Genomic DNA, 26,604 nt, shown 5'->3' on the forward strand with positions numbered 1-26,604 from the left:
CCTCCTGCACAAGCTGGGGTTCACTATAAACGTGCCGAAGTCGCACCTGACTCCCTCTCAGACGCTCCCTTTCATTGAGCTATTTGGATACAGTGCAGTGTCAGGCTTATCCTCCCGACAAGGGAGTCCAAGACATTCAGGCTATGATTCCAATCTTTCAGGCTCTGGCTTGGGTTTCGGTGAGAATGCCTCTGAGGCTGCTGGACCTCCTGTCCTCCTGCATCCTCCTAGTAACACATGCCAGGTGGCATATGCGGGCTCTGCAGTGGGACCTGAAGTTACAGTGGGCGCAACATCAGGGAAATCTCTCTGACATGGTCCCGATCTCAGAGGGGACTGCGAAAGACCTGCAGTGGTGGCTTTCGAATCCAAATTGGGTCAACAGCAGATCCCTCTCCCTTCCCCAACCAGATCTCTCTATAGTGACAGATGCGTCACTCCTGGGTTGGGGCGGCCACATGGGAGAGGCGGAGATCAGAGGCCTCTGGTCTCCGATTGAGTTGGGGCTCCACATAAATATGCTTGAGCTCCTCGTGATCAGACTTGTGTTGAAAGCATTCCTTCCCTCTCTCAAAGGGTAAGTGGTGCAGGTGTTCACGGACAACACAATGTCATGTGGTACTCCAACAAACAGGGCGGGGTATGGTCCTGGACCCTTTGTCAGGAGGCACTACACCGCTGGAAATGGTTGGAACATCAGGGCATTACCCTAATGGCTCAACATCTGGCGGGCTCTCAATGCCAGAACAGACTAACTCAGCGGTCAATGCACAGTCGATCACGAATGGCGTCTTCATCCGGAGGTGGCACAAGGTCTCTTTCTCAAGTGGGGAGAGCCTTGGTTAGATCTGTTTGCTTCCGCAGAGAACGCACAGCGTCAGCTGTTTTGTGCGTTGAAGTTTCCAAGGCGGCACTTGCTCGGAGACGCTTTTCATCTCGAGTGGAGCTCCGCCATCCTTTACGCCATTCCACCTATCCCTCTTCTGCCCAGAGTTCCCAAGTAAATCAAGTATGACCGGGCCCAAGTTATCTTGGTGGCTCTGGACTGGACTCAGAGTTTGGTATCCAGAGCTATTGAGCATGTTCATCGATCCTCCACTCAGACTGCCTCTTCGGGCAGATCTTCTGTCGCAGCAACAGGGGACGGTTCTCCACCCGAACCTGTCCAACCTCCGCCTTAGTGCGTGGAGATTGAGCGGCAACGGTTGACGGCATTTGCCCTTCCTCCAGAAGTCTGCAATGTTATCTTGGCAGTCAGGCATCCATTGACTGAAACTGTATACGCCTGTCGTTGGAATACGTTTGTGGCATGGTGTACCAAAAAATCTGTTCCCCTTTCTGCCCCTCTGTCAGAGGTTCTTCTGTTCATTCTTTCTTTAGCCCAGCAGGGCTCTGCTTTGGGCACCCTTAAAGGGTATTTGTCTACCATTTCCGCATTTCTTAGGCTACCTGATCAGCCCTCACTCTTTAAATCTCCTATTGTGAGTAGGTTCTTAAAAAGGCTCACCTATTTATTTCCTCCTACTCCATATATCATGCCTCAGTGGGATCTTAATCTTGTACTTACTTATTTGATGTGTACCCCATTTGAGCCAATGCATAATTGTCCCTTGTGGCGCCTCACATTCAAAACTGTCTTTCTGGTCGCTATCAACTCTGCTCGCAGGGTGAGTGAGCTTCAGGTCCCTTCTTCAAAACCTCCATACTTGTCTGTGCACCCTGACAAAGTGGTATTACACACTAGAGCTTCCTTCCTTCCTAAGGTGGTTACACCATTTTATGTAGGCCAGTCCATCACTTTGCCTTCCTTCTACGCACCCCACATCCTTCCCATGAGGAGGAGAGACTCCACCGTCTGGACCCAAATAGAGCGTTGGCATTCTACCTCAGTCGTACTAAAGATTTCCGGATGGATGAGCAACTCTTTGTTGGCTCTGTGGGTGTGAAGAAACGGAAGGCGGTGCAAAAGCATACCATCTCTCGATAGGTGCTTCTTTGCATCAAAATGTGCTACGCTTTGGCTAAAAAGCAACTTCCTGAAGGCTTGGGTGCTCGTTCCATCAGAGCAACTGCTGCTTCCACTGCGTTAGCAAGCGGAGTTCCTGTCATGGACATCTGTCAGGCAGCTACGTGGGTGTCCCTGCACACGTTTGCTAAGCATTACTGTAGTCAGGTCTGTCGAGACGGCTACTTTGGTTGTTCGGTCCTGCAGGACTTTCTAGTTTGATCTTGGTTCGCAGCCCACCACCGAGGATGGCATTGCTTGGGTATCTATTCTAAGGTAAGGAATCTGCAACTAGAAGTCTCTATCAGATGTACAAGTTACTTACCTTCAGTAACAAAATATCTGGTAGAGACATATTCTAGTTGCAGATTCCTTCATCGTTACACTTTGGAGCCATTCGTGGCAAAGCATCCTTTGTATTTTGTTGGACAGTTATTACTGTAAAAATGTCTTACCTAAATCAATAACCACTTTTCTATTGAGTAGTGATCAGGTACTTAACAAGTGGTGTTTTTTTCAGTACAAGTATGTGCACTCACTGGTGTTGGCTACATGAATCAAGTAAGGTGAAGGGATACACAGGAAGCTGTGTAGAAAGTAACATGGGTTTCCTTTTTTGATTACGGACCATTGTGTTTGTATGTGGATCTGTAGGTTCTGAGATATTAACTGACCTTAGGTAGCTCTTACCCTCATATGGCAATGTTACTCCTTACTTAAGCTGCATCTGGGGTTGTTCGGTCTATAAGGTTTTTGGTTCAGTTTTTTTTTTTTTTTTTTTTTTTTTTTTTTTTAAATTCGTTTTAGGAAGGGTGTTTTGTCAAGTACTTGTCAGAGGTATCTATGTAGGGTGTCGGGACCTGTTCATTTGTTGTTTTTTTTTTGTTTTTTTATTTATTTTTTTTTTTTTATACTATTCTAGATATGTGCTCTGCTGCCCTCTTGTGTTTTTGACTTAGTTCTGTGCCCTGAAGAAGCTGGGTGGCTGGATGGCCACTCTCCACTGAAATGTGTGCTTGCACATAAGGCACTTATTGCCTTGGCACTAAGGGAGCGTATACTTGAATTAATTATATGTATTTGTTTGTTCATCCTAATGGAGAATTAACTTTTATAAATACGCTGTGTACATAGGAGTTCTAGCCCTGTGAATATTGTAAAACCGATATCTTTTATTGTAGATGTGTAGGTCTCTTTTGGTATGGAGGAAAGCATTGTATCAATCTGGCCCTCTTAAGGGAGGTGCTCATATGAATCCTGTTTGCAGGATGATTTGTAATGTTTTTCTTTTAAATCTTGTATGATGGGTATGGATGGAGTTTGAAGGATTGTACAATTGTTGGTTTGTGGGTTGGCAGCTAATATGTATAGAATGGTTTGTTTCAAAATAATAATAATGATCTATATCTAAAAGCAAAGAAGAAATGTATTCACTAAAAATACAAAGCACTGTTTGTTTTCATTTATGATATGACTCTAGATTGGGCATCCTTTTGGGGCGGGGTGAGGGGGGGGTTTGTTATTGTCTTCCCTGTCCCAGTCCTCAGCGTGACCCCATTGGTACCCCTATAGTTTTATTATGTGTATTAGTATTCCATGTTTCCACTAGTAGATATTCGGTGTGTATATATACATTAACATAAGATAATGAAAAGAGAATTGCTGTTATATAGAAGTTAATTGTCTTTGTCTAAGACAAATGTTAGTTGGGACTGTGCGCTGGAGTTGTTTTTTAGACTAAAGCCGTCTTTTGTTTATGAATATTTCAGCTGTGTATTTTGAACAAGGAAACTATGACAAGTGCAGAGAACTATGTGAAAAGGCTATTGATGTCGGAAGAGAGAATCGGGAAGACTATCGTCAGATTGCCAAGTGAGTGAAATTTTAGACCTGTGTGGGTTACTATAGTTTAGACCGTACGTGTCAAAATTACTTCTCTGTAACTGTTTTTTCTTGCACCATATGATGTAAAAAATAGTTATTTTTCTGTGTATATATTTCATTATCGCCCAGGATATTCTGAACCAAGAATGTTAGCACCTAGTGTCATCAGTGTTTCATGGCCCTCCTCATCCTTCAGTAGAAGTGTTGCATAAGGAAAATACTTGTATATTTAAATTGGATCTCTTTTTTTCCTTTTTTGATGTACCTTAATGGACCCTTTCTGCTCAGTTAATACATATAACTATTATTGATTTATAGCATTAGGAGGGTTAATGTTACCAGAGTTCATCCTTCTGTTGATCCCTTAGGCGACTGTGCTACACAGCATAGTTGGGTGAAAGTACCTGTTTTCCCTGTGGAACTGCAGGTATTTGGAAGTTTCAGAGGTTCCCCAGAGAACTCAATTTCCTCAGTGTCCTTCCATTGAGGCTTACCCTTTAGGGAAGTTGGATTAAATGGTAGACAAATCAGACTCTTACATTAAACTAGGAGCAGTTGAGCCAACAATTGTCAAACACCTTGGAGCTGGGCAGAGTGTAGGCTTTGCCACAATGCTCAAACTACTTCTGGATCGTTAACTAGGAAGTCAGCTCTGGGCCCTGAATCCCCTTTAAATGATGCAGCTACAGCCTATTGCAGTACATTTCCGACAGAGACTTCTAATTACAGATTTTCACCTTATAAATTTCCTCACCATACTGGTTCCTGAAGCCTTTCATTGCACCACCCTTGTGTGCCGACAGGTGGCGGTATGTGGTTTCCCCGAAACGTCTGTCCCGCCCCTGATGTGACATTGGCACCACTATATCCGTGCCTCCTCTGTGCGTTGACATTGGTTTCTTTCTGATTTGTGTTTGCACCGTCAGTCTTTGAGCCCATAGAAATAGGAGTATGCTAGTGTGTCTGTCTCAGGCCTCGAAAAATTATAAACATTTTACTAAACCCTCATGTACTTGACCTGCAAATGGGTCTCAAATTGTGTGATCCTAGGCAAATATTTTAGTTTACAAAGTCGCTTTTTTTCTTCATTCTCGCATGAGTGCACCTTCAAATATGTGAGCTTGGCATTTCTGCTGAACCAAAAAAAAAACCTTTTTTTGATTAAATAGACTAAATGTTTTCTTCATGTATAATGGGAATCTAGCCCAAATATGGGGTACACATGATCCATAATTTGCCTCTCAGTTTACTAATAGCATTGCCATCAGAGCAGGAGTGGTTCTCAGTTGGTCTAAACACTCATGTTTAATAAATATATGTTCGATGGCATCTGTTGCTGCAGATACACATGTTGTGCACAGTCCGCCATCTGGTGTTGGGTCGGAGTGTTACAAGTTGTTTTTCTTCGAAGAAGTCTTTCGAGTCACGAGACCGAGGGACTCCTCCTCTTTGCTTCCATTGCGCATGGGCTTCGGCTCCATCTTAGATTGGTTTTTTTCCGCCCTCGGGTTCGGACTTGTTCCTTTTCGCTCCGGGTTTCGGGACGGAAATATAGTCAAAACTTCGAAACTTCGAAAAATTACGTCGGTATTGTTTCGCTCAGGATCGAGATAGTTAGAATCGACACCGAATCGTGAAGAGCTCCGGTAGCCCTTCAGGGTAATTTCGATCCCCCGTCGGGGCCTGGTCGGCCCGACCGCGTGTAACATTGACACCGATGGAACGGACCCCGTTCCGATTCTGTCCTAAATGCCACAATAAATATCCATATACGGACCAACATTTGGTCTGTAACTTGTGCCTGTCACCCGAGCACAAGGAAGAAACTTGTGAGGCCTGTCGTGCGTTCCGGTCCCGAAAAACGCTCCGTGACCGTCGAGCCAGAAGACTACAGATGGCGTCCACGCCGACAGAACACCGAGAGTTCGAGGAACAAGGAGAAGAGGAGGAAGCCTTCTCCATCCATGAAACGGACTCAGATGAATTCGACGTCGACGAAACTGTGAGTAAGACGTCGAAAAGCACACAGCACAAGAAAATAGACAAGGCCCAGGGGACGCCACTTCCAACTGGCCATGGCTCAACCCATAAAGGTGACCGTCTATCGGCACCGAAAAAGGCCGAACCGGTGCCCAGATCGTCCGACTCGGGTCGAGACACAGGCACGCAACATTCTCGGGACAGAGAAAGTGTTGCTGAAAAAGATCGACGCCGAGAAGGCGGAGCCGACGCTGCTCGACGCAGAGACAGCGGCACCGAGGATGATCGACGCCGAGAAGGCTCGACTCCGAAAAAGAAGAGATTCGCCTCGGAGCTGAAAACAAAAAAGGACACAGTTTCGGTGCCAAAACAATCAGCAACCGAAACCACTACCGGCTCATATTCAGAGGAACATTCATTGTCCTCTCAAATGCGTAAACACAGGTTTGAAGAGGAGCTACAGACTACTGATGTAGACCATACACAAAAGAGTATCTTCATCCAGAGTGGAACGGGGAAGATTAGCACTCTTCCACCAATCAAGAGAAAAAGGAGACTAGAGTTCCAAACTGAACAACTAACACCACAAGCAAAGGTGGCAAAGAAAGCAACTCCGCCACCCTCTCCTCCACCTGTAACTCAAATATCACCGGCACAAACTCCGTCACATTCACCGGCTCACACCACCATGAGCCAAGATGACCAAGATTCTTGGGACCTATACGACGCACCAGTGTCAGACAATAGCCCAGAGTCATACCCTACCAAGCCATCACCACCCGAGGACAGCACAGCGTATGCGCAGGTGGTAGCTAGGGCAGCAGAATTCCACAACGGGTCGTTACACACAGAACCTGTCGAGGATGACTTCCTTTTTAACACCCTCTCCTCCACCCATAGCAACTACCAAAGCCTGCCTATGCTTCCGGGAATGCTAAGGCACGCGAAGCAAATCTTCAAAGACCCCGTCAAGAGTAGAGCAATCACTCCAAGGGTAGAGAAGAAATATAAAGCACCTCCCACAGACTCTGCTTTTATCACCTCTCAATTGCCACCAGACTCAGTCGTGGTAGGAGCAGCTCGCAAACGAGCCAATTCACACACATCGGGCGATGAACCACCCCGGATAAGGAAAGCCAAAAATTCGACGCAGCTGGGAAAAGAGTCGCTGTACAAGCTGCCAGCCAGTGGCGCATCGCCAACTCTCAGGCGCTCCTAGCGCGCTATGACAGAGCCCATTGGGATGAGATGCAGCATCTCATCGAGCATCTACCCAAGGAATTTTAGAAGCGGGCAAAACAAGTGGTTGAGGAGGGACAAAACATCTCCAATAACCAAATACGCTCCTCTATGGATGCAGCGGACACAGCTGCAAGAACAATAAACACTGCAGTTACCATCAGAAGGCACGCATGGTTGCGCACATCTGGCTTTAAGCCAGAAATACAGCAAGCAGTACTCAATATGCCGTTCAACGAACAACAATTGTTCGGACCAGAGGTTGACACGGCGATTGAGAAGCTGAAAAAGGACACTGACACAGCCAAGGCCATGGGCGCGCTCTACTCCCCGCAGAGCAAAGGCACTTTCGGCACCTTCCGTAAAACAACATTCAGAGGAGGGTTTCGGGGTCAGGCCACACAAGCCAGCACCTCACAATCAACACCGTCTACCTACCAGGGACAGTACCAAAGGGGAGGTTTTCGGGGCCAGTACAGAGGAGGACAATTCCCGAGAAACCGGGGGAAATTTCAAAGCCCCAAAACCCCAACAACCAAACAGTGACTTACAGGTCACTCAACCCCTCCACATAACACCAGTGGGGGAAAGACTGTCAGTTTTATCAATCATGGGTGAATATAACAACAGACACTTGGGTCTTAGCAATTATCCAACATGGTTATTGCATAGAATTTCTACAGATCCCTCCAAATATCCCACCCAAAACACAAAAAATGTCAAAACAGCATTTAGACCTCCTAGAAATAGAAGTTCAAGCACTACTGCAAAAAGAAGCAATAGAACTGGTACCATGTACAGAAATAAACACAGGAGTCTATTCACTGTATTTTCTAATACCCAAAAAGGACAAAACACTGAGGCCAATCTTAGATCTCAGAATACTAAACACCTACATCAAATCAGACCACTTTCACATGGTCACGCTACAAGAAGTGTTACCACTGCTAAAGCAACAAGATTACATGACAACCTTAGATCTCAAAGACGCGTATTTCCACATACCGATACATCCTTCGCACAGGAAATACCTAAGGTTTGTATTCAAGGGGATACACTATCAATTCAAAGTCTTACCGTTCGGTATAACAACCGCACCAAGGGTGTTTACCAAATGCCTAGCAGTAGTAGCTGCACACATCAGAAGGCAGCAAATACACGTATTCCCGTATCTAGACGATTGGCTAATCAAGACCAACTCGCTAACAAAGTGTTCACAACACACAGAGTATGTCATACAAACCCTCTACAAACTCGGGTTCACCCTCAACTACACAAAATCAAACATTGTGCCGTGCAAAATACATCACTACTTAGGAGCGGTAATCAACACAACAAAAGGATTAGCCACTCCGAGTCCACAAAGGGTTCAAAATTTTCACAAGGTCATACAGGCCATGTATCCAACACTAAAAATACAGGCAAAAGTGGTTTTAAAACTCCTAGGCATGATGTCCTCATGCATAGCCATTGTCCCAAACGCAAGACTGCACATGAGGCCCTTACAACAGTGCCTAGCATCACAATGGTCACATGCACAGGGTCACCTTCTAGATCTGGTGTTGATAGACCGCCAAACATACATCTTGCTTCTATGGTGGAACAGTACAAATTTAAACAAAGGGCGGCCGTTCCAAGACCCAGTGCCACAATACGTAATAACAACAGATGCTTCCATGACAGGGTGGGGAGCACACCTCGATCACCACAGCATCCAAGGACAATGGGACGTACATCAAACAAAACTGCATATAAATCACCTCGAATTACTAGCAGTATTCCTGGCGCTAAAAGCATTTCAACCCATCATAACCCACAAATACGTTCTTGTCAAAACAGACAACATGACAACAATGTATTACCTAAACAAGCAAGGGGGAACACACTCGACACAGCTATGTCTCCTAGCACAAAAGATATGGCAATGGGCAATTCACAACCACATTCGCCTAATAGCACAGTTTATTCCAGGGATCCAAAATCAACTAGCAGACAATCTCTCTCGAGATCACCAACAGGTCCACGAATGGGAGATTCACCCCCAAATCCTAAACACTTACTTCACAATTTGGGGTACACCGCAAATAGACCTATTTGCCACAAAGGAGAACGCAAAATGCCGAGACTTCGCATCCAGGTACCCACACAGGCAGTCTCAAGGCAATGCCCTATGGATGAACTGGTCAGGGCTATTTGCATACGTTTTTCCCCCTCTCCCTCTCCCTCTCCTTCCATATCTAGTAAACAAATTGAGTCAAAACAAACTCAAACTCATATTAATAGCACCAACATGGGCAAGACAACCTTGGTACACAACACTACTAGACCTGTCAGTAGTACCACACGTCAAGTTACCCAACAGGCCAGATCTGTTAACACAACACAAACAGCAGATCAGGCATCCAAACCCAGCATCGCTCAATCTAGCAATCTGGCTCCTGAAATCCTAGAATTCGGACATTTAAACCTCACTCAAGAATGTATGGAAGTCATAAAACAAGCTAGAAGGCCATCCACTAGACACTGCTATGCAAGCAAATGGAAAAGGTTTGTTTGCTACTGCCATAATAATCAAGTTCATCCATTACACGCATCCCCAAAAGATGTAGTGGGATACTTACTACACTTACAAAAGTCAAATCTAGCCTTCTCTTCCATAAAAATACACCTGGCAGCAATATCTGCATATCTGCAGATTACTCATTCAACTTCACTGTTTAGGATACCCGTCATTAAAGCATTTATGGAGGGCCTAAGAAGAATAATACCACCAAGAACACCACCAGTCCCTTCGTGGAACCTTAACATCGTCTTGACAAGACTCATGGGACCACCTTTTGAACCCATGCATTCTTGTGAAATTCAATTCTTAACCTGGAAAGTTGCATTTCTCATTGCCATCACATCTCTAAGCAGAGTAAGTGAAATTCAGGCATTTACAATAAAAGAACCTTTTATCCAAATACACAAAAATAAGGTTGTACTAAGAACCAATCCTAAATTCCTACCAAAGGTTATTTCACCGTTCCACTTAAATCAAACGGTAGAGTTACCAGTGTTCTTCCCACAGCCAGACTCAGTAGCTGAAAGGGCACTACATACATTAGATGTCAAAAGAGCACTAATGTACTACATCGACAGAACAAAGGAGGTTAGGAAAACAAAGCAACTGTTTATTGCATTTCAAAAACCTCATACAGGAAACCCAATATCAAAACAAGGTATAGCCAGATGGATAGTTAAATGCATCCAAACCTGCTATCTTAAAGCAAAGAGACAACTGCCCATTACACCAAGGGCACACTCAACCAGGAAAAAAGGCGCTACCATGGCATTCCTAGGAAATATTCCAATGCACGAAATATGTAAGGCAGCCACATGGTCCACGCCTCACACATTTACTAAACACTACTGTGTAGACGTGCTATCCGCACAACAGGCCACAGTAGGTCAAGCCGTACTGAGAACTTTGTTTCAGACTACTTCCACTCCTACAGGCTGAGCCACCGCTTTTGGGGAGATAACTGCTTACTAGTCTATGCACAACATGTGTATCTGCAGCAACAGATGCCATCGAACTGAAAATGTCACTTACCCAGTGTACATCTGTTCGTGGCATTGGTCGCTGCAGATTCACATGTGCCCACCCGCCTCCCCGGGAGCCTGTAGCCGTCTGAAGTTATCTTCAACATCTGTACATTTGTATATATATATATATATTACTTAACCTTAATTTGTACATACTTATTCATTCCATTGCATGGGCACTATTACTAACACACACAACTACTACCTCACCCTCTGCGGGGAAAACAATCTAAGATGGAGCCGACGCCCATGCGCAATGGAAGCAAAGAGGAGGAGTCCCTCGGTCTCGTGACTCGAAAGACTTCTTCGAAGATAAACAACTTGTAACACTCCGACCCAACACCAGATGGCGGACTGTGCACAACATGTGAATCTGCAGCGACCAATGCCACAAACAGATGTACACTGGGTAAGTGACATTTTCATACTAAAGCATGATGTGGCAGCACACTATCATATACAGACAGTAAATTTCCAAGAAATGTCCTAAAACCATTCCACTAACCTGCAGCTTTACTGTTTTTACTTTATTTTATTTTTTTAATAGTGTATTAGCAATCTGCAAAAAATGGGTTATAAAAACATTTGTCAATTTCAAATCACTAAGCAAAGCGTTGTGATTTGTTTTGATCATTTTAAAATACTTTTGTTTTCATCGCACAGAAGCGAACAATGGGCTTTCACATCTACTGAAATATATTTTGAAATGTTTGCACACACAACATTTAAACAATTCTTTGTACAGCAGGACAGAGAGTTCACCTTACAAAATCCTGGAACTCTGCAGTCAGAAGGAAAATTAATTGTAAGACAAACTGACTTTTGACCTCTGTCTCTGAACACAGAGCTAATGTGACAAGATCACAATATTTAGAGGCATCCTAATTGCTCCTGCACTTTCTTACTGAACAGAACACCTGTTCTTTGTCAACTCGCCACAAGGGGCGAGTAGGTCCTAGAACCAGCTCGCCCTCATAAAATATTGCTAATGTTTTTATGGGCCCGTGATAGTCCATTCCTCAGCCCCGTTAGGAGTATGGGTCGGTGAGGAATCTGCAGTTAGTCTACCAGAAAAGGCGTTAGCGACAATAAGTAACTTGTTCTTCTGATAGAGACTTCTAATCGCAGATTGATCACCTTGTGAATAGATGCAAAAGCAGCAAGTCCCAAGGTGGTGGGTCTGTAGGAAGACTTGGACAATTAAATCCTGCATGATCAGGCCCACCCGACCTGGGTGTCCAGGCAATGGTGCTTTGTGAAAGCCTGGCAGACGGCAAAGAGTGGTATACTATGTGCATCACAGTGAACTCGGCCTACACTTTACTGGAATGAGCGAACACGCCTTCTGGAGGCTGCTTCTTGGCAAGCCAGATCTTTATGCATGGTACTATCCATCGAAAAGGGTTCACTTTTTTCACCAGAGTGTACAAATGCTGGTAGTGATCCACTAGGGAATGTCGGCAGAGTTCGCCCTCGCAGTCTGGCACCTCTGGAAATTCACTTGGTGAGAAATTTCCATTTAGACAAAGTTGCTACCAGAAAAGGTGTAACGAAAAGTAAGTAACTTGTTCTTTCTGTTGATCCTGATTTAGCTACCGAGAACCAGCCACAGGTTCCTGGCATGAGTTTCTATTACCCCTATCAATTCTAGTTAACTTGCAAGTCCTGGATTCTCTCTGGATTGTTAAAGTAAATACTGCAATACCAAGCCTTTGTTTTATTAGACTGTGTGTTTGATGATCGCCAGGGTCGTTGTCCAATCTTCCAAAGACCACAGGTTTTACTTGCAGTTTACTGCAGCGATTCTTCAGTTTCCCTTGAAATTGATCTGAAAATCTTCAGCAAGTTCCTGGTTCTTGTGATGGCTCATTTAAACAGTTCTAAAATGCACATCTTTGTCACGTCAAAGGGACTGTGCATAAAAATCTTTCCTCAATTTGCATAATGCCAGTTGACTTTAGGGAGAGGTTCGAAACTCAAGATATTTCCAACACGTCCCTCACACACTTCTTCCTCTGAGATCTGGACACCTACGGTTAGACTTCCAAAGGAGCCAGGTGCTGCTTCCTTTTCTCCTTAGTCCAGAAACCTGATTCTCTCTCAAGGGATCTCCATTGATCATCATAAGCACTTTATAGTCCCGGCCACATGCGGGGACCACAGAGCACTTTTTTCCCAAAGTCACATTTTGTGAAGTATCTTTGCCTTACTTCGGAAAGGCCAGGAGGATATTGTGACAAAAACATAAAGCTCTTTGCAGCTGGTTACATGGCCAATAATGTTTTTTTCTTTAAAAGCTGGGAGGAAAATCATACAGCCTTAAAAAATAACTAAACATAACCAAAAGGGACATTTTTAAAAACATCTGTCATAAATTATTCTCTGTCAAAGTACTCTTCTGCTGCTGAGAAGATACAATGGCATTTGCAATTTAAAGCACTAGATTCCTCTCCGAGTTGGATTCTGAATACACCAGAGCCTACTCCTTCTAGCCTAGCTTCTCCAGTCATCATACCGGATTCTCCTCCACAATCTGCAAAACCACTTTTGCAACCTCCTCCGGCTTTTGTGAATTCATCTGCGGCATGGCTAAAAATTCCAGCGATAATCCCACCAGCCATGCCTCTTTGACCACTACAGTCACCTCTAAGTATCTGCCTGTGAATTACCAGGTTTCTCCATAGGTCTAGGTGAAGGTTGAAAAATCAGTCGTCGCTACTGCTTGGGGTCACCTAGGCAGTCTTGTTAACAAATACATAATTTTCCATCCCAATAAAGGCCATCAAGATACTGCCAAATGACCATGTCTACTGACTGCTATTTTCTTGTGATGATGCTCTATTTTCCTATGCTGACACACTCCTCCAGAGATATCATCTCCTGGAAGTGACATTAGTACGTTTCAGTAGGTCCTTATAAGAGGTGCCAATAAATTGCCTATTCGTCTACCAGCTACCAAGGCCTCCACGTCTGTCATATTTGATACATTGCACCAAAAGTCCATTTCAAGGCCTGTGCTGCCTTTGGTCAAACGCCTCATGTCATTTTAAAGGCCATGGATCTGTTCCTGGCCCCGGCCCCTTCTAGGTAACTCCATTCCTCCTTAAAAGAAATACAGGCCATCCGACCAGGATCCCTTAATACTCTGTGGATCCAGCACCACATTCTGTGATTGTATAATTGCTCAGACGCTTCGTGCCACAGCTCTTTACTCTATGCCAAGAAGAGAGAGAATCTGGATTCAGTGTGCAGGAAAGAGTGTGCTACTTCTGCTGTCACCAGGAAGACAGTGAGTGCTTATGCCTTTCTTGGAAGGCCACTCTGGAACTCTCAGCCATTCATAGGAGTCCTGCTCAGAGATAGACGTGATGGTTTCCACAAAATCATCAATGAGAGCATGAAAGTATCCCATCCAGACATTACTGCTACAACAGATACACCCATCTTAGCGGCTCATTGATACTTCAATGGTTCCATGGCTCGGCATCGCTCATCCTGGATCATACTCTGGATTGAAACCTGAAGCACAGCACAATATTATAAATCTCACATTTTCAGGGACCTCATTGTTCAGATCTCAAGCTGATGATGAGATGCCTTGCATGAAATCAGAGCTTGACACTCTCTCATGGCTGACATTTCCATCAAGGGTTTAAACACCTTATTGGCACTTTGACAGCTACCGCAGTAGGAAAAGGTGCAGTAAAGCCATTGGTTAGGAGGCAGAGAAGGTCAGCAGTAACCTGCTCCAACAGCTAAGCCCAACAGTGGTGAGAAACCCTGAGCTCCCTCTTCCCCCATCCTACGTTACTCACTCTGGTAGGGGAAAGTAGAACATCTAACCAGGAAGACTGAAAAAATATAACTGACCACGTATGGGTTCTGTGTATCGTGCAAAATAGATACTGTTTCAGATTCAAGTGTCCTCCACCAGCAGCAACACAAAATAAATCATCCTCTGTCATCGGGAACAAATTTGACAAGTCTCCATCCTTTTTATGAAAACAACCAATTAGTCTTGTCTCAACTCCTCAAAAAGGAATGGGACTTTACTTTGTTACTTTCTTGTGAGGAATAAAAGACCAAAAGCTAGTTCAGGTCTGTCCTAGATCTGAGGAAATCAAGCAAGTGGGTTTAAAAAGAACAATTGAGGATGTTGGTTCTGCATCTGATCTACTGTCCACTTCCTCACAGGGATTGGCTATACCCAGTAGCTCTGCGAGTTGCCTATTTTCATATTCATATAAAAAGTAATTGCAAATTCCTGTGGTTCGTGGTAGGAAGCGACCACTGCAAGTACAGATTACTTTCTTTCAATCTCAAGTGTGCACAGCTGACTTGCCAAATGCCTGGCTGTTTTTACAGCTTACCCCAGGAAGTAGTTGATATTAGTCTTCCAACACCTATATGTCGTCTTATGAACAAGCTGCAGATCCTTTTAGAACCTGCTACTCAAATGAGAATGGAAAGTTTACACAAGTCAAATGCAGCCTTGCTCTGGCTCGGCTTGAGGTCTGTTGAAACCTCAAGCCCAACGAGCCAAGCATTTTTATGGTTTCTGCTTGCCCCTCCATTCCCTGGATGTAGTGTTGGGGGCCAGAGGAGTCGACATTGGACCTGGGTAATCTGGTTCGAATCAGCATGTGCTGACTATTTGTAATTCTGGGCAAATCACGTCATTACCCCATCCCTAATATCAATCGGTGCTGGCTTTGTAGTGTAACTGGTGCCTATGTAGAGAGCTCATATACCTTTGGGTTGATTTGCACGGCATGAAAACTGCCTAAAGTTGTACAAAGAGGTAAAAGCAAAGTCCTAACATAAGAAATGTTACTCCATGATAATCTAGGCCAGTACATGCTTTGCATGGCAATCGTCTTGCCTCTTAGTTCACTAGATGTTCATGTTTAAAAAATATTTTTACTAAAGTGCTTCACAATGCAGCACTATAATGTGACTGTAGGAAGCTGGCCCTTCATGTGTTATGTCAATACCATGTAAAGGGTCCAGGGATTCCGCAGTGAGTGGACAGGGCTTGCTTTGCAGTCCTAAAGTGCTCTATTTGGAGGTAGTATGTCTGAGCAGCCTTAGGCTTAACACAGAGGAGTGCAAGACCGTTACGAATACACACAATAGTCAGTAAGTGGGACACACAGATCAAAAAGAGATCCACACCAATTTATAAAATATTAAGTATCTGTGTTTGGCATGTGTAGCTGTAGATACACAAGCTTTGCATAATTCCGCTATCTCGTGGTGGGTCCCGAAGGTTGCAGGCTGGTTTTGTTCGAAAGTCTTTTGAGTCACAGGACATAGTGACTCTTCTTGTTTGTAGTGCGCATGATCCTCGACTAAATCTTCAGATTGTTTTCTTCCGCTACCTGGTCGGTCGTGTTCTATTGGCGCTTAAGCTGGAGACCGTTATAGGCACCTTCGGTTTGGGAAGCCTCGCCAAACTTGTTAGTATTGTTTTAATAATGATGTATTCTTTTTGACATTGCGTTCCGAGAACGAAAAAAGAGTATGTAAGTAACTTTTCGATCAAGGCCCTGGGGCAAGCTACATTTCTCCATTCAACTTACTTGAGAATGAAAAACTGATGGAATGGATGCCATTCTGTTTCTGTCCAAAGTGTCACTCCATATTCCCTCGAACCGATCACCATCAGTTCTGTAACCTCTGCCTCTCGCTGCAACACCGATGAGAAGACCGTGAGGCTTGCCAGCCATTCCAGTCGAAGAAAACTTTACAGAACCAAAGAGCTTGTTGACGCAAAATGCAGAGACTGGAATTGGATTAAACGTCCAAAATTGTTGGCATGCCAGACATCATGTTGGACATGGATCACGAGATTCAGGAGGCATCGGCTGCTGAAGAGCAGGCATTTAAATCACTCAGTTTCGAAGGCCAAAATGACTCTAGAAATGGAGATCCCTCCGGGTCAAGATGTGGTGAGTAAACCTGCCCCTGCTCCTCCCAAAAGACTCGGTTCAGATATGAAAGCAGGCATTGACAGGTTGGGTCGGATGACCCGCCCTCCGGTTTGGCACTAAAACATAAACCTAAAACCACTGCTTCCATTACAAGCTGTGTATCGGTGACTTCAGTACCAAAAACTTCCACATCACACTCGTTGTCTACTGCTTTGGCACAGAAAAGACTGCCTGCATCTGCAACATCATCTTTGGCACCAAAACACAAACTTTTTTCTGTACCAAAAAAACCTCGTTCTGAAATCTACTTCAGAGCCAAATAATCTTCCACAGCCAATTCTTCAAACATTTAAGCAACAGCTCCAAGCCAAGCAGTCTCAATTACATATACAGCCTCTTAGTTGAAGACTACTAGATAAAACTACTCCTCCTAAAAGACAGCTCACTTTTGTTGAGGTTCTGGACACAAATGAGCCTCCAAGAAAACAGAAGAGGGTGGGCGACTAACTGCAGGAGATTCATCCACCTCTGCCTACATCACCACCACAAAACCCTTTTCCACAACACTCTACAGAAGGCCCTTTGGACATATCTTCACAAGGGTCGCAATATTCATAAGATTAGTGGGAACACATCACCTATTCATGAAGGCATAGATGCATGGTCCCAGTATTATGCTGACACATGTATTAATCCTGACATAGATATCTACTCAGACCTTCACCACCTGAGGAGCACACTACATCTTTTTAAGAGGTGGTAGGGAGGGCTGCCACATATAATCAGGTACCCCTCCACAAAGATCCTATAGAGAATGACTTTCTGTTTGAGACACTAACACCCTCTCATAAATCTACCCAGTATCTCACTATGTTGAAGGGAATGCCCAGACATGAGGACGATATTTTCCAAGATCCAGCTAGGGCTCGTATTACTCCAAGAGTGGGGGGGAAAAAATACAAAGCTTCTCCCTTAGATCCCATATATATCAAGAGACAAATTCCAGCAGACTCTTTAGTTATCTCTAATGCTAGAAAAAGAGCCAATTCACAGCTTCCCAGAATGCACCATACCCTAACAAGGAGTGTAAGCTTATCGACTCATCTGGTATGCATGTTGCCGTTAAAGTAGCAAATCATTGGTGTATTGCCAATATGCACGGACTTCTAGCCAGATACGATTGTGCCCACTGGGACGAGATGGAGCAGTTCAGGAGCACAAGAATAAGGGATAGGAGATTAACGAGGGGCAGCTCATGTCAAATAATGCCATTTGATGTGCTTTAGACTGCTGATACAGCATCCAGCGGGATTAACATCAGTGTTATACTACGTCGCCATGCATGTCTACATATTTCTGGGTTCAAGCAAGAGATACAGCAGACAATACTGAATGTCGCATTCGAAAAGGACCACCTTTTCGGGCCACAAGTAGATCAGGCTTTGGAAAAAATGAACAAAGACAACAAGGTGGCTAAATCTATAGGAACACTTCAACTCCTTTCTTCTAATAGTACTTTATTGCAAAGCACAGTACAAACCACCTTCCAAGCCGGCGGCAGGAGAAACATTTTCCTCATTTAAAAAAGGTCGATACCATACATCCTCCAACAGAGGATTTTACAGAGCATCTCATTGGCGGGGGGTGAATTCTGAGGAAGGGGTAAAGCATCTTCAGTCCTTCCTACAAAACTGATGAAAAATTACAACAGATCAATACATGTTGAATATTATCCATCATGGTTATTTCCTCGAGCTCATTTCCACACCTCCAAACATACCACCTCATTGTCACACTTTCACAGGATCATATTGTTATGCTCTAACCAGGGTACAGTCTTTGCTTCTCAAAGGGGCAGTAGACCAGTTCCTTTTCAACAACAAGGAACTGGCGTGAACTCCCTTTTATTTTCTCATGCCCAAAAAGGAGGCCTCACTACTAAGACCCATGCTAGATCTCGGACTCTTAAACCATTACATTCTGTCAGAACATTTTCATATGGTCACATCACAGGATCTGCTTTCCCTGATACAACAAGGTGACTTTCTATCAGCACTGGATCCAAAGGACGTCTACTTCCATATTCCTGCACATCCAGCGCATTGCATATACCTCAAATATGTCATTCAAGGACAGCATTACCACTTCAAAGTGCTTCCAATCGGGTCACCAAGAGTGTTCACAAAATGGCTAGCATAGTAGCAGCTTATCTACACTGGCAAAAGATCCTTGTATATCCATACTTGGATGATTGGCTCACCAAAACCGGCTCTATTAGACAATGTCTCGACCACATTCAAGCGACAGTAGACCTGCTTCACCACATAGGGTTCACAATCCATTTCCAGAAGTCCCATCTCACCCCACTAAGGTACAAGCTTATCTTGGGGCTAAAATCACTACACACATGGGAGTAGCTTATCCACATGCTGTAAGGATACAAAACTTCCAAACACAACTTCATGTTTGCCCCAGTCAGTTGGTTACAGTGAGGGTAAACATGAAACTTCTTGGCATGATGGCCTCTTTTATTGCAATTGTGCCACATTCACAACTTCACATGCATCTGTTGAAAGAATGCCTCACGCTCAAGCACAGGGTCCTTTGGAGGATCTAGTGTTTGTAGAAGAGCCCCACATTTTATTCTCTGTAGTGGTGAAACAAAACCAATCTTTACAAATGGCAACCGTTTTTAGACCCTGTTCCCCAAGTTATTCTGACAACAGACGCTTCTCACATAGGATGAGGTGCTCAACTCCAAAACCTGACTGTTAAAAATGGCCTTTCTCCAGGCGCCCCCCCAACTTTTTGCCTTCCCCCTTCTCTTTTTCTCACCTCATTTTTGCTGGCTTTAGGACTCCGCGCACTTTACCACTGCTAATCAGTGCTAACGTGCATATGCTCTCTCCTTAAAACATGGTGACATTGGCTCATACTCAATTGGCTTATTTAGTTTACTTGCAAGTCACTAGTTAAGTGCACTACATGTGCCCAGGGCCTGTAAATTGAATGCTACTAGTGGGCTGCAGCACTGGTTGTGCCATCCACGTAAGTAGCCCCCTAGCCATGTCCCAGGTCTGCCTCTGCAGTGCCTGTGTGATCAGTTTCACTGCCACTTCAACTTGGCATTTAAAAGTACTTGCCAAGCCTTAAACTCTCCCTTTTCTCCCCTAAGGTAGGCCCTAGGTAGCCCATAGGGCAGGGTGCTATGTAGGTAAAAGGCAGGACATGAACATGTGTGTTCTATATGTCCAGGTAGTGTAAAACTCCTAAATTTGTTTTTACACTGCTGTGAGGCCTTCTCCTTTCATGGGATAGCATTGGGGCTACCCTCATATACTGTTTGAGTGGTAGATCGTGATCTGAAAGGAGTAGCCAAGTCATATTTAGTGTGGCCAGAATGGTGATACAAAATCCTGTTTAATGGTGAAGTTGGATTTTATATTACTATTTTAGAAATGCTACTTTCAGAAAGTGAGCATTTCTCTACAATCAATTCCTTCTGTGCCTTCCAGTCCACATCTGGGTAGGTTTAGTTGAAAGATCCCTTGTGCATTCACTCAGACAACCCTAAACAGAGTATGCTCAGTCAAACTTGCACACATCTGCATATTGAATGGATCTTCCTGGGCTGGAAGGGTGGAGGGCCTGACATTAACATGTCAAAGGACAGTAGCTTGCCCTCACACAAAGGACTGCCACACCCCCTACTGGGACCCTGGCAGACAGGATGGAACTGAAAGGGGGGAGGGGGGGGGGGCTTGTGCACTTCTAGGCCACTCTTTGAAGTCTCCCCCGCTTAAGACACATTTGGGTATTTAACCAGGGTCTCCTACCCTACCAATTTAGACACTTCTTGACCCGATACTATTGTCACAGACACTTCCTGGAGAAGAGAACCTGAACCAGAATCTGCAACCTGCCCAGAACTACTGCCTGGCTGCCCAAAGGACTCACCTGACGGCTCCAAGGACTCACCTGACTGTGTTCTATGAAGGACTGCTGCCTTGCTGTTGCCCTGCTGCCTTGCTGCTCTCTGGGTGTGCTGAGAAGTGCTCTCTAAGGGCTTGGATAGAGCTTGCCTCCTGTTCCCTGAAGTCTCAGGACCAAAAAGACTTCATCTCTACAAGGACTCCTTGTGCGGTGAAAATCGACGCACAGCCTGCATCGTGGTGAAAAATTCACTGCACGCCGAACCGGAGCGTCGCAGCCTGACTTCGTAACAAGAAGATCGATGCAGCGCCAACGTAGCGACCGGATAATTGACGCACAGCCCACTGGATTGACAAACAGCCGAGCCGGAACGATGCAGCACAACTTTGCAACTAGAAGATTGACACAGCGCCAGCGTAGCGACTGGAAATTTGACGCACGGCCCACTGGATTGATGCACAGCAGAGCCGCAACGATGCAGCCTGACTTCCAGAGAGGAATTGACGCAGCGCCTGCCATACGGTAGAACTTTCCACGCAACGCGCAGCGGATCGACCCAGCCACTGACTTAGTCCTGTCAGCGCCGGAAATCCACGCATCATCCCCCGGGGCATCCAAAAACCCTGCAACCAGAAGAGGATCCACGCCTGAGTGCCAGAAATTGACGCCAAGCCTTCCCTGCGTGAAAACTAAACGACGCATCACTGTGTGCGGCCCAAGAAATTGATGCAAACCTCCCTGTTTTCCACACATCTCCTCCTCTGTGGAGATTTTTAATGCAAACCAGATACTTTGTGCTTGAAAGAGACATTTATTGCTTTTAAGAGACTAAAGACACTTTATACCATTTTTACTGTGATATTTTCAACAAATTCTTATTGCATCTTAATCGTTTTGACATGCTTCTTATCAGATAAATATTATATATTTTTCTAAACACTGTGTTGTATTTTTGTGGTGTTCTACTGTGTTATTGCATGATTTATTGCACAAATACTTTACACATTACCTTCCAAGTTAAGCCTGACTGGTCCGTGCCAAGCTACCAGAGGGCGGGCATAGAATAATTTGGATTGTGGTGACTTTCCCTGACTAGAGTAAGCGTCCTTGCTTGGACAGGGTGTAACCTGACTGCCAACCAAAGACCTCATTTCTAACACTGACAATCCAAGGTCTTTGGAACCATGTGCACAAAGTGTTGCACGTCAACTATCTGGAGATGCTAGCAGTTCATTTAGCAAGCACGCAAAGCTTTTGTCACACATCTCAAAAACATAGTAGTCCTCATCAGCACTGACAACGTGACAACCATGTTCCATATGAACAAAGGGGGGGGGGGAAACGTTCATTGCAGTTGTCTTGCCTTGCACAGACAAATTGGCACTGTGCCATTTATCACAACATTTGTCTGCTAGCGGAACACCTTCTAGGGTCACACAACACTTTTGCCGACCTCCTCAGCTGGATGCCGCAGCAGCTAATGGAACTCCACCCCAAAGTCCTCCAACCGTACTTCCAAAAATGGCGTGTTCCAGACATAGATCTATTCGCAAATAAAGAAAATGCAAACCTCCAGGTTGCCACACCCTCCGTCCAAGGCAATACTCTCTGGATGAATTGGTCAGTGACATTTGCTTACAATCTTCCACATCACCTTCTTCCATATGTGGTTCGGAAACTCAAGCAAACCTCTCTCAGAATGATACTGGTGGCACCCACATGGGCAAGACAACCATGGTTCACTACACTACTGGATCTATCAGTAGTACCACATGAGAAGCTACCTCTACACCTTCTCTCTCAGAACAAAGGTCAAATCGGACATTCCAAAACCAAGAACTTGAATCTTGCAGTTTCGCTCTTGAAGTCATAGAATTTGGGTGTTTAAACTTAACTCAAGAATGTATGGACATTAAGGGAGCTTGTTATGCAGCAGAGTGGGAGAGTTTTGTTCTGTACTGTATTTCTCAAAACAAAACATTATTTTGTACCGTCTCCATTTGCAAAAAGCAACTTCCCATATACCTGTAAGGTTACATTTAGCAGCTATAGCTACTTACTTGCAGAACAGACAGTGCTCTTCTCTTTAAAAACTTCTGTCATAAAGACTTTCATGGAAGAACTAAAAAGAGTAATACCACCAACAGTATCTCCAGTTCTTCTTGGAACCTGAATATATTGCTCACCAGCCTTATGGGACCAGTGTTTGAACCAGTGCACTCCATGTTTTTTACAATTTTTATTGTGGAAGGTAGCCTTTTTAGTTGCATTTGTAGGAACATAGACTCTTTATAGCATGGCTACCCCCACTTTTTGCCTGTTGTCAGTATGTTTGGACTGTGTTCACTGGGATCCTGCAAACCAGGACCCTAGTGACTGTGCTCTGTCCCTTTTAACTTGGTTGCTTGGAGCACAAACATCCCCACATTTGGCATACTGGTGCCCCCGTGCAAGTCCCTGGCATAGGTTACCTAGGTAGCCAGAGAATTGGGGCATCAGGGGTCCCCCATGGGCTGCAGCATGCATTATGACACCCATGGAGAGCCCATGCAAAGTGTATCTGTCGGCCTGCCATTGCAGCCTGCGTGAAAGGGTGCATGCACCCTTTTCACTGCAGGTCATTGCACCAGGTTACTGTAAGTCACCCTTATGGTAGACCCTCCCAGCCCAGAGGGCATGGTGCAGGTACCTGTGTGTGAGGGCACCCCTGCATGAGCAGTGGTGCACCACGAACTAAAGCTTCATTTTCCTGGACTTTGTGAGTGCGAGGATGCCTTTTTACGCGTGTACTGGACATAGGTCACTACCTATGTCAGCTACATAATGGTAACTCCGAAGCTGGGCATGTTTGGTATCAACCATGTCAGAATCATGCCCCAATTCTGTTGCTAGTATTGGTTGCATGATTCCATGCAGTCTAGGAGCTCCTTAGAGGACCTCCAGCATTTCTTCTACTAGCGTTCTGGGGTTTTCTGGTCAGCCCAAGCAGATTGGTTTCTGCCCACATGCTGCTTGAACAGCTCAAGCAGAAGAAGACAAAACAAAGGATTTTCTCTAGAAGAGGCATGCAACACTCTTTCCCTTTGGAAATAGGTGTTACATGGCCTGGGAAGGTTAGCCTCCCCAAGCAACTGGTAAGCTTCGAAGGGCACATTTGGTGCCTTCCTTGCATAAACTGATTTACACCAGTCCAGAGACCCCCCTGATCCCTGTTCTGGTGCAAAACCGGAGAATGGAAAGGGAGTTGACCACTCCCCTGTCCATTAGAGGTGGTGCCCAGAGTGCTTCCAGGTGGTCACTTGATTCTGCCATCTTGAATCCAAGGTGGGCATAGGCCCCTGGGAGCATTTGAGTGGCCAGGTCAGGCAGCTGACGTCACAGCCCCCTCCTGTTAAGTGTTCACCTTGGTAGGTGACAATCCCTGTTCCTGGGCTATTTAGGGTCTACATCCAGGGTGGGTCTTCAGATTTGACATGCAAGATTCCAGCAGGACTCTGCATCATTTACTTCATGTTCTGGCAACCGGGACTGCAACTGGACCCACCAGGAACCGACAATCTGCAACTACAGCAGCGACTCTGCTCTGCAACTTTGTTTCTCTGGCTCCTTTCAGCAACTGTAACATTTCCCTGGCTGTGCATCCTTTGAGGACAAGTCTTCAGCCTGCACAAGAAACAAAAAGAAATCTCCTTTGGACTGAAGGAGTCACACCCTTGCATCTGCAGGCACCAACTGCAACAACGTCTGGCTGCGCGGATCTTAGCTCCTGCAAAACTGTGTGGATTCCCCAACATAGGTGGTGGTTTGGAGTGGTCCCCTTGGTCCTGTTTACCAGCTATCCAACTTGGGAGACTGTGAGCCTTTGCCTCTCCTTGCATGACAGCACCCCTGTGCACTGCAACTCTTGCAGCTACCAAGGCTTGTTTGTTCAGGCTCCATGTAGCCCCAGCCTCCAGCACTCATCCCTCCAAAGCAAAGTCTCCTGCCTGCTGCTCCAGTGATGTGGGGCTCCTCCCCAGGTGTGCTGAGTGGGCCTCATTGCGAGATGTGGCGACTCCCATCAGTTCTGCAACTCTTCATCTGCGGCTTTTTGCCTTTGCCAAGGCTTGTTGGTGGTTTTGCCACACCACTGAATGACTGCAACTCTTCTTCCGTCGTGGTACATCATCTGCACCACTTCTGGAACTCCTCTCCTGCTCCCGTGCTGCACAGCTGACTCTACCCTCACCGTCGACCTGGTCCTGCAACTCCAGAAGGGTGGGTAGTGGATCCTGCCCCAACCGGACACTCCTACTCGAACTGGATTTGGTCCTCTCCATTTGCATGTCCTCTTCTGTCAGGATCCACCTTTGGTTTAGTCCAGTCTTTGCTTGGGTCTCGCAGTCCTCTTCCAAAGCTTACCTGTGGTTTTGGGGAAAAAACAGGTACTTACTTATTCTCTCCTGGTCGCTGCAGGGCACCCTGGTACTTATCTTTAAGGGTAGTTCCTAGTTCCTCCAGCTCCACTCTACAGATTCCACTTTGTTGGTTGGGGGACTGACTCGCATTCCACTTAATCAATATATGGCTTGGTCTCCCCCTAGGGTTTCCATTGTTTTCTGTTATTTTACTGTTTTCTAGGACTTTTTATGCCAATCCCTGACTGTGTATATAATAGTGTGTGTACTCACCTTCTAGTGGACTATTGCATATACAGTATTTTAGTATTTGTGTTGCCATAATAAAGTACTTTTATTTTTGTAACTTTCTGTGGTTCTTTCATGTCTAAGTTCTGTGTGACTATAGTGGCATTGCATAAGCTTTGCATGTCTTGGCTGCTCATCCATAGCCACCTCTAGAGAGCTCTGGCTTCCTAGACACTGACTACACCTCACTAATAGAGCATACCTGGACCAAGTATAAGGTGATAACGCCATAGGTGCTCACCACACACCATGCCAGCTTCCTACACAAAGGTTGATGAATCATATTCTTTTGCACCAGTGGTCACTTTGTGTAAATGGGTTAAAAGCTTAGAAGTACTTCTGTTTATGAATTTGCCTGTTGGTGCTCTGTTAAAAAAAAAAAGAGAATTAATACTATATGTAACTCTAATTAGTGCTGCAAGCTGCACTGCTAAGCATGTTGATGTTAAACTGTGCACACATTCCCATTAAACTGTATTTTAAAATGACTAATCACCTCTGTGTGTAGTATTATGTGATCTAATTTTTGGAGAAAGGCATAATGTTAATATTCTGTGAGTAAATACAATTGGAAATGTGTTAATACTGGAACAAACATTTTTTGGGTCTGGAAGATGATTACTTAAGAAACCACATCCAGTATTCCTCAAAAGGTATTTAGAAGCCATTGCAGTTTTAAAAGAAATTTCAATAACAAAGTTGAAGCCAACAAATAATTTAGAGCCGAGGAAGTTCTTTCTCTGTGTTTTCCTGTGGGAGAGTGGTTTATTATGTGGTGTGGTTGTATGACTTCACCTTGTAATTTCATAACTTTTTTCAAGCCCAGTTAAGTGTTCTTTCGTATAATCCTTAGATCAGTACTGGATATCTGTGGCACAGAACTGCCAGGCTTAAACACAGGAACACGTGTAAGACTTTATAAGTACCAAAACAGCCAATAATTAAGAAATGCAACACAATAAAAATCTGACACCAATTTATAAAAACGGATTCTATTTTTACATGAAAATAGACACCAAAATAACACATCTATTGAGGGAAACCAAAGATATGAATTTTCAAAGGTAAGTTAATGACTGTAGTTCACTTTCAGGAAAAGCAATAAATAGCTGTAAGCAATTTAGTAGTTTTTAGTCAGCTGGCTAGAATGGCTACTCCTCTTCACTTGACGGCCACAACAGGATGGGACCCCAGTCACATTGCCCACATAGGTCCATGGAGACAATTACCTCTTGGGTCTAGTTGTCTAAGGGTCCTCAGTGCACATTTCTCCTTTATCGCGGCCCACCAAAGAAGTGATCCTGATGCCAGAGAAACAGGATGCTGAGAGGATGTGGTGTTTCTGGGTCCATCCTGT

At 44.8% G+C, this 26,604-nt stretch overlaps 1 protein-coding gene across 1 annotated transcript in view; it reads left to right on the forward strand.

Moving 5' to 3' along the window:
* The window catches only part of STIP1 (stress induced phosphoprotein 1), a 275,508-nt gene that overhangs the window by 135,203 nt on the left and 113,701 nt on the right, over window positions 1–26,604 (forward strand). Inside the window, exon 7 of the mRNA XM_069243209.1 lies at window positions 3,775–3,877. Within this exon, the coding sequence (XP_069099310.1) occupies window positions 3,775–3,877 (103 nt within the window). The remainder of the gene's footprint in view (window positions 1–3,774; window positions 3,878–26,604) is intronic.

This window comes from Pleurodeles waltl, chromosome 7 (assembly GCF_031143425.1).
Source record: "Pleurodeles waltl isolate 20211129_DDA chromosome 7, aPleWal1.hap1.20221129, whole genome shotgun sequence".
Lineage (NCBI taxonomy): Eukaryota > Metazoa > Chordata > Amphibia > Caudata > Salamandridae > Pleurodeles > Pleurodeles waltl.